This window comes from Panthera tigris, chromosome C2 (genome assembly GCF_018350195.1).
Source record: "Panthera tigris isolate Pti1 chromosome C2, P.tigris_Pti1_mat1.1, whole genome shotgun sequence".
Classification (NCBI taxonomy): domain Eukaryota; kingdom Metazoa; phylum Chordata; class Mammalia; order Carnivora; family Felidae; genus Panthera; species Panthera tigris.
Window position 1 is genome coordinate 157278530 of NC_056668.1, and position 9394 is coordinate 157287923.

The 9394-nt window shown below is 46.2% G+C and overlaps 1 protein-coding gene across 4 annotated transcripts in view; it reads right to left on the reverse strand.

Moving 5' to 3' along the window:
* ZNF852 (zinc finger protein 852) overlaps nt 1-8889 on the reverse strand; it is a 77695-nt gene extending 68806 nt beyond the window's left edge. For 2 of the 4 annotated variants that reach the window (XM_042956414.1, XM_042956411.1), the window contains exons 1-3: nt 8676-8889; nt 2457-2548; nt 2033-2159 (exon numbers count right to left, since the gene is read on the reverse strand). In XM_042956414.1, coding sequence (XP_042812348.1) covers nt 2033-2159; nt 2457-2471 — 142 coding nt within the window. In that variant the 5' untranslated portion in view covers nt 2472-2548; nt 8676-8889. Of the gene's footprint in view, nt 1-2032; nt 2160-2456; nt 2549-3345; nt 3477-8675 lie in introns of all 4 variants that reach the window. The other 2 variants (XM_042956413.1, XM_042956412.1) reach the window with 2 other exon arrangements.
* Between the last annotated feature and the right edge of the window lie 505 nt (nt 8890-9394).

Genomic DNA, 9394 nt, shown 5'->3' on the forward strand with positions numbered 1-9394 from the left:
TTTGCATCCTATTAAGGAAACAGAATCATCAGGATCTACGTATCTGAAAAAACCTTCACATTAGGGGACACATTAAGAGGCGACACAGTAAGAACAGGACAAAAGTGGGAACTAGCTCAAGTTTTTCTTCATGGACAGAAAGATGAAGAGGGAAAGGACGATGGGGTGGGGGAGAGTGGACAGAGCTCTGTCCTGATAGCTCTTAATTGCTCCAATTAATTACCCAATTCAAAAGAGCAATCAGGGGCACCTGAGTGGCTCAGTCGATTAGGCATCTGACTCTTGATATCGGTTCAGGTCGTGATCTTGCAGTCGTGGGATCGAGCCATGTGTTGGGCTCCACGCCGAGCAGAGACTGCTTGGGATGCTCTCTCCCTCTCTCTCTGCCCCTCCCCAACTTGCGTTCTCTCTCCCTCTCAAAATAAATAAATAAACTTAAAAGGAAAAAAAAAAAAGAGCAACTGGAGGGCAAGAGAACAGACTGTACAGACGGGTGATCTTACAGAAGTCACTTAGTAAAATGATGAACTCTAACATCCTTTCCAACCATGCCATTGTCTGCTTCCACGGTTCTCAGCAAAGATATTGAGGGGAGAAAGGAGTGGCAAATACCTCAAGTCAAATATGAGAAACAGTGTAGGCAAGCACAATTAGGAAACAAACGGACCAAAAAAAGTGATTCTCACGTGTGAGGACAATGACAAGATTCAGAGAAGCCATGCGTTCAGAAAAGCATGCAGGGGACAGCAGAGCTCTAAAAGTGGGGGTCCTCTAGTCCCTGGGGCACTGAACTGGTAGAAGGCAGTACTGCATTCCTACGAAAATTAAGAAAGGGATCGATAATTTGAAATATGACTCAAAATATGTCTTTGGTATCTTAGTCATCTGGAATCATAGGAAACTGAACAGTTCAATCTTTCCTTTGGAATCTAGAAAAGATGGGAAGAAGCAGGCAATCAGTCATGGCTAACCACAAAAATGTTGGTTCCTTTTAATCACATCTTAAGCAGGGCCACAACCCATCATGGCATTTTAGCACATGGAAAGTTATAGACATCGGGCTCCTTGGCTCCTAAGCCCACCCACCCTCTTCAGATTTGGCTACTGTCCTAGACTTGCCATCCAGAGAACCTGCCCCCAAAACATCCCCCTCCAGGAAGCTGTCCCGCCTCCGTCGTTCCTGAAGGGGAAGCTGAGGCAGCCGTGCTTTGTGCCTCATGACAACTGGTCTCATTACATCTCAGACCACGACTGACCAGGGCACCAGGCCCAAGGGTAGCTTCTCCGTACCTTACACATCAGCCTCTGCTGTGGCCAGGAGCAAAGTTTGCCCAAATAGAGATGATACTTAATGGCTGAACCACCCTTGGAGTCCCTCTCTAAGTAAATCTGCAACTGGAAATGGGGCAAAATAAAGAAACTAAAAACAAGTAGGAGCTCTAAGCTGAAATGAGGCAAGGAGAGAAGCCAAGCCATTAGGAGCCACAGCATGCAAAAATTATGAGGGAACAGAAAGTCTAATCAAGAAGATGCCACGAGAGGACAAAAGGTTCGGAGTGAAGAAAATAGGTAGCCGTGGAAGGAGAAAACAGGTAAGCAGGGAGCAACTACTACATTCCCTGGCATAAAAATTATTTGCTGTTGTTGCTGAGGACCCTGTGCTGCTCTGGGTCAGGGCCCAGTTTCCATGGGCCCCATTTCCCAAAGGATGGTCTAGCTGGCAGGTTTGATCAGGGTTTCCATTCCTTCAGCCTTACTGAAGTAACACAACTCAGGACTTACAATAACACGAATGGTTCCCTATTCCTTACAACTACAAGTTCTAACCAAACCACCTAGCTCAATTGAAAATGAAATAAAGACACTGCTTATAATTCGAAAGCTGAGTGATGGGTGCGTGACAGTTCATTACACTGTTCTCTGTACTTTGTCTTACGTTTGCAGCTTTCTGCAATAAAAACTTGAAAAAGAAGCACATAGCAAAGAAAACGTATAGAATGCAGACTACGTTACTGGGGAACAGAATCATTACCCAATGAGGCCACTCTGCGATAATTTTCCGGCATGAGGCTCCGGTACACGGCTCTCTGACTGAGTGCCGGACCTTTCCACTTCCTCTCGGTATAGTCCACAGACAGGAACTCGTACGCTGCAGAACCCTGGAATGACAAGCTTCTATTGCTCAGGGATATTCCCGGCAATACATCAGGGCAGAGACATCAGGGTACCCAGAGCCCAGGGTGGGGCCCTGGTGGGCAAAGGGGTGCTGGAGGGAGAGAAGCTGGGATGAAACAGAGTTCATGAACTCAGCAGGCAGGACCCAGTTCCAGAGGGTGCGATCAGGCTGGGAAACCACAGGAGCACTTTCAGAATGGGCCAGGGCCAGGGCCCGGAGATGAGTGCTAGCTGTTCCTGCACCACACACGGGAACTCAGGGAAGACAGACTCAAGCTCACCTGGGGCCTGACCATCCGAAGCACAGTTGCTGCTGCCTGGTCTCCTGACTTCCCAGCTTGGGAAACGGCAGGCACCTGGGAAGCACACTGACCTGACGGAGGAAAGAAAGCTATGAGGACAGCCCTGCCTTGGCTCCAGTAAGGTCTGTGTCCCAGTGAGTGGATTCAAGAGAACCCAGGCGGCTCCACACACTGCCTCTCATCCCTCTTCCAGGCAGGCGTTTTTCTGAGGGTGCAGAGGGTCCTTGGTCAAACTGAGAACTGGCCATTCCTCCCAGCCCTCACTCGCTTCAACCTCTCTGAAGGAAGCTATACTTCTGCCCGCTTTCTCTCCCCATGGCTTCCCTAGCATCAGCCCAGCCTGCTTTTCTTCTCACATCTCTGGCCCCTCGTTCTGGTTTCACTTCCTTCTCTTGCCTTCTCATTATGGACACTGGAGGCTCTCAGACCTCAGAGCATCTCTTTTTGCTCTGTCAGAGATCTCACCGACTATCAATGCTCTAATGCTGCTTTCGCAGTTCCTAGCTCTTTCCTAGACTCCTATCAGAAGTTTCCAGTTACCTACAGGACGTTTCCTTTGGGTGTCCCTCATCACCTCAAATTCAAAATCAAAAATGGACATTCTGACCATCTTCCTTTCTACTTCCCAAGTTTGTCCATGATTCTAGACATTTCTTATTCACTCTCTCTTTTCCATAAACTCACATCTAATAAATATCCCCCTATTAATCTGCAGTGTCAATATGGTCTCTGATTGAGCCTCTTTTAGAAACTGAAAACTTGATAATAAAATTCATATGGAATACCAAGGAATTCTAGCATATCCCCCCCCAAAAAAAATTGGGAACAAATTAGTTGAGGGACTCATAATTCCAATGTCAAGACTTACATTACAAAGAAGCAGTCATCAGAATGCTGAAATGCTGGCATAGGGATAGACACATAGATGATTATAATAAGAGTCCAGAAATTAACCAATACATCGAGTATTACTTATTTTTCAGAAAGGTCACTAGAGCACTGAAAGGGGAAAGAACAGACTTTTCAACACATGATGCTGGAAAACTAGTAGTTCATACAAAAAACAGTAAAATTGGACTCCTACTATGGAACATGTACGTAAATTATATGGAAAGCAGGCCTCGGTACCTCTTGTAAAGGGTCCCATAACTGAGTGCACCAAGTCACAAATGATGTTCACCGTCCCCTGAAACCATCCTCCATCTCCTGCGACCATTAAATACATTTAAAGAAATCACTCCCTTCACTCCGAAGCCATCCCCTACTTGGTTATAAACCAATACCTATTCGCTATCTCCCAGACTCAGCCAATGCTGTCAGGACAGAGAAAAAAGAGTGACTAACCACAGACGGAAAGAGCTCATGCCAGAAAGCAGGCTGCCATCCAGCTAACACACAAAAAAACTACACTCCTGTTCTCAGGGCATGAAGAGTCAGTCCAGTCAAGAACTACATTAGGGATCATGCATGCTGAGGAGTCAGCTGAAGTTCTGGCAGAGAAGTGAAGCTTTGATGTGGAAAAACAGTGGAGAAAAAGAAGAAGTACTGGAGAAAACAAAAGCAAAGGAAAAGGAGGGAAATGATAAAGTAAGTGGCTGAAGGCCTACAGACAGACCTGAAGACCAGCAACAACAAAAGAAGGCTGAGCCGAGCAAGAGGGACAGGCTCCAGCCGTGCTGAGCCCCAGCAGCAGAAACAACTGCTCAGAAGGCAGCTGAAAGTCAGAGGAAGAGGGACAGAGACTTTCCCCAACAAACCTGCAGAATAGACTGGAGAAGAGCAAGAAACCCAAGTAGGAAAGGACTAGAAAGCTGCTCACAGTGACCAGAAATCTGGCAGTGAGGCTAAAGAGAATGAACTTGAGCCCAGAGACAAATGTTCTGAAGGAAGGCACCCAGCAGGAAATAGAAATGGCAAGACCTATCTCAGGAAACGGAGATCCACAGCACAATTAGCACCAAAAATAAGCCTCCAGGCAGGCCTGTTCTAAAGCAGCTGCTACAGAAATGTCCAAAGAGGCCAGCGAAGTATCTGGACACAGGTGATGAGAAGACTAGCTGACAGGAAAATGAGGGCGAAAGCCTAGGAACCTGGCGAGGGGTTCCAGGCCTTCAACTGGGGAGGAAGGGTTGGCCCAGCCTCTGCAACCATGAACACGGACAAAGCTAAAGACCTGGAAAGACCCAGGGCACGGTAAAGACATGGGGGCCAGTGAGCTGAAGCTGCCCAGTTAAATTCAGGTTTCCTAATGCCTCAGGGTTTCTCCACGTCCCAACCAGCTTTTGAGAACAGAAATAAAAGTTCACCCATCCCAGGCCTAGGAGGCAACCTGAGTTGATCGGGCCTCTTCTCCCAGAGCTTCACACCTTAGGCCCAGTCTCAATCCTGCAATGAAAATGGCTTTGTAAAAACAGGGGAAATCCCAAACAATTATCTGGGCATTTTTCAGGGACAGTTTCCTTTTTTGTCATTTTGCTTCTTCAGCTCATACATGACGTATTTCGTTTTCTTTTAAAATCCTCATTTATGGGGCACGTGGGTGGCTCAGTCGGTTGGTTAAGTGCCGGACTTCGGCTCCGGTCATGATCTCACAGTTGGTGCGTTTCAGCCCCGCGTCGGGCTCTGTGCTGACAGCTCAGAGCCTGGAGCCTGCTTCAGATTCTCTGTCTCCCTCTCTCTCCCTCTGCCCCTTCTCAGTTCACACTCTGTCTCTCTCTCTCAAAAATAAATAAATGTTAAAAAAAATTTTTTTTAATCCTCATTTAGCAGTCTCTTATTCCCGTGTTTTTCCTACCAGTGTGAGGGCACATATGCTTTATTTTATACGCTGATAAGGAAACAAGAAAGACTGCTTCCAGTACATACCTAGAGTGTTACAGTATACTTGAACCCGTACATCAGTTAAGAAGTGAGCTCAAACCTAGCGCCCAAAACTTGGTTTCTCAGTATCATTCTCCAATAAACCGTGAACATGGAGAAAGGAACGAGGGGTCTTTGGAGAAGTGGTGGTCTCGGGGGCTGGGGAAGGGAAGATACAACAAACACAATTAACGTATGGAGCCAGAAAGTCAGGGAGAGACACCAAAAAGGATGTGGACACTTTAAGGGGAAGCAGGAGCCACTGCAAAGAGCCCCCAAGGGCCAAAGCTGGAATAATTTAAGCAACGAAATAAGTACCGTTAGCACCGCATCATAGCCCAAAGGATATGTATCCAACATCACACAGATACAAATAATTGAAGAAATAAAACAAAGGGACAGAAGGCACAACTCTTCCTCAGGAAATACTCCAATTATTATCTGGAGAAGGAATAACAGAAATCAAAGTCACCACTAGACCATTACAGTGATAAGATCCACCAAGAAGGCTAACCCGTGGGTGAACAGTAAAGAAAAGCAGGATATTGCCACGCAAGGTCTCAAAGTATCTTCCCCCAAATAATCACTGGTTACAAAGGGAAAGTAATCACTCTTTACAGTGGTGACACATGGAAGACACCACTAGGTCAACATCAGTATCGACAGTAGTAACACACAGCAACATCATCCTCAATTGAAGCAGGAAAAAACGTCTGACAAAACCAAAGTGAGAGTCCTTCTAAAAATACCCATACAACGTACTTGAAAAGTGTCAACGTCATGAAAAACAAGGAAAGATGGAGAGCCTGTCACACATTGAAGGAAAACAAGAAGACAGGGCAACTACATGGAATGGTAGAATGAGGGATTCTAGATGGGATCCTGGAACAGAAAAAGGTCATTAGTGAGAAACTGCTGGACTCTGTAAGGAAAGTCAGCAGTTTAATGAATAGCATCGTACACTGTAAATTCCTGAAGTTTGAGGACTTGTACTATGGTTATGCAAGATATTAACTCTAGGCAAACTGACCAAAGAATATAAGGGAACTCGGTACGGTTTCTGCAACCCTCTCTAAGTCCACAACTATTCAAAAGAAAAAGGGTTTGGGTTTTTTGTTTTTTTTTTTTTAATATATACTTATTTTTGAGAGGGGGGCAGAGAGAGAGAGAGGGAGACACAGAATCGGAAGCAGGCTCCAGGCTCTGAGATGTCAGCACAGAGCCTGACACGGGGCTCGAACTCACAGACCTTGTGATCGTGACCTGAGCCAAAGTTGGACGCTTAACCATTTAGGCCACCCAGGCGCCTCAAGAAAAAGGTCTCGGAATGGAAGAACTGTTATCACTTTTTTTTGATGTATTTCTATCTTAGGTTAAAAAAAAAAAAAAAAACCGTGGCAATCAAAGATATTAAATATTGTTATTCTTATCTCCAATTTAGATTCATTCTTTTATTAACAGTATTTACTGGGTACCAGCTATGCCCCAGGCACTAAGGACTACATATCGAATAAGGATACCAAAAACAAAACACCACAAGAAACCAAAACAAATAAACAAAAAACACCACCGCCTTGCAGAGCTTACAGGAAGACAGAAAATGAAGAAAACACATGGCATGTTGGATAGGCATGTCTGGTCCGACACACTGTAATAAAACAAGGAAGGAGGGTAAGAGGTGTAAGATCAGGCAGAAGTTTGAGCTCAAAAATCCAATCTTGTAGAGCATCTCATGATTCACCTGGGGAGTTCTTTCAGAGCGTTTCTGATACAAAAATCCCGAAGACTGACAAATAAGGTAAGTTATGGTTACTATACGTTATGTATTTCTACTCCCAAGCAACTCTCCGACATCACCGAATGCCCTTGCACTGAATACAGCCTGGACACGAGGAGCCTCAGAAAACTTCAAGTGGCAGACTTAGTATTCGTGATGCTGTTGTCAGTTTCCTTTCTAAGTATATACTGAGGGTTTACCTTCAAAACATTCCCGTCATTTCGACCTACAGTAAGGACTACATTTTTAACCAAAATTTGTCTGCCTTTCTTCAGCATTAACACGACAGGTAAGAGCACCCCCATTCATCAGACCCTCAACACACACACACACACTCACACACACATACACACACGTGTAAGCGGATGCAAGTTCTCCGAAATCCCTTCATCAAATTATGACTAAAACCACTCACTGACATTTCCTTGCAAATAATGTACTAATACTAATGCGTTTTCACTTCTGCACTACATACAGCTCGAAACAGGGTGGTGTTCTTTCCTGGCCACCACTTGTAACTTAGAAGGGGACCGACCATTCTCTGACTTCTTAGGCCTATGCAAGTCAGAGACAGTACGGTGGTTTTAAGAGCTGTACCTTATCTTTAAAAAAACCCTTTTTGTTAAAGATAAAATCTTTAAAAATGTATATTGAAAAAATTAAAACTCCCTTTTATATGCTACACTTTCATTTTGAAAAGAGGCAATCACCCTAATACACAAGATTCTGCTATTTTCCTGCACAAGCGTCACTTTGTGAGCATTACAGCTTTGTGTAGTGTGTACTAACTACGGAAAATAAACTGCAACGAAAACGTTTCCTTTTAATTATCCTCCCAGAAATTATGTCTCGGTGGCGTCCTAACTAACGCTAGCACCAATTTTGACCGCTATGTGAACAAATGCATTCCGCCGGTTGAAGGTATCATAATTTTCAAAACGCAAGGGTATGAAGGTACTTAATGCCGCTCAATTTTGCCACACTTGAAAATGGTTAAAGTGGTCGATTTTATTGTACCCTCTGGTAAGTATTATGTAAACTTTAGCACAGTACTTTTGCATCCCAATAATACTAAGTTTTTAAAGGCCACAGTACGATCCCATTTCGAAATGCACATGCACCCGTGTATGAATGTGCATAATTGTGAGCAAATTTTAAAATGTCAGGAAGCATCCAGACGAAACTATTTGCAGACTGCGGTTATTCTCACTTTTCTGGCTCCCACCCGCGTCATCTAATTGTCCCTAATGAGTACGCTTTGTTTGCATAATTGGGAGAAAGGATAAAGCACAGAGCCATTACTCCCAACTCTCTGCCCGGGGCTGCAAAGCGCTTCCAGCTACACTCCTCACCGCAGCGGGGACCGGATCCCCGCCCGGCCAGACCGCCCGCCCCGGGCGCCGCCTCCAGGCCGGGCCTCAGCCAGCACCCCCGACCCCTGAGTCTCACCCCGGGCGGGGCCGAGCGTCCCCGCCACCCTCCCGAGCCGTGCACCCTCACTGCCGGTCGCCACCCCCCCCCCCGCCGCCTCCGCCGCCCCCGCGCCCCGCCCGGCGGCTCACCTCCCCAGGTCCCCGACAGCCAGTCCTCCAGCCACACCACCCGCCCAGAACCCGTCGCTCAGAGACCAGCTCTCCGTCGGCCCAGGTCGCGCAGGCGCGCCGCCGCCCCGCCTCTCGGCGGCCGCTCTAGGAAGCTGGGAGGGCCAACGTCTCGCCTTCTCCCTGGCGCCAGCGCAGTGCTCAGCTGCCTGTGAGCCGGCTGACCAGTCCTCAGCAACCCTGTGAGCGCCTACCCTCCACTCTCTTTATCAGATATGCCATTGGCAAATGTCTTCTCCCATTTCTGCAGTCTGCCTTTTAGTTTTGCTGATTGTTTGCTTCATTGTGCAGAAGCTTTTTATCTTGATGAGGTCCCAATAGTTCATGTTTGCTTTTGTTTTCCTTGCCTCTGGAGATGTGTCAAGTAAGAAGTTTCTATGGTTGGGGTCAAAGAGGTTGCTGCTTGTGTGTTTGGTCTTTTCACTGCAGCCCTCTATCCTATTTCTTTAGTTCCATCTGCATTTATAGGAAGAATATGGGTGGCATGGCTCTGAGCTTGGAACCCAGAGGCAGGTGGAAGGAGGTTGTGGACATGGTTGTAAGGAGGGTTATAAAGACCGAAGTGCAAGTTTCCAAAGAAAACTAAAGACCTTGTCTGAGAGAGGGCATTACCAGTGAAATAGGGATGATCCAAAATATGAAGGTTAAGCGTGTTCTCAAAGATCAACAACAGCAAGCAA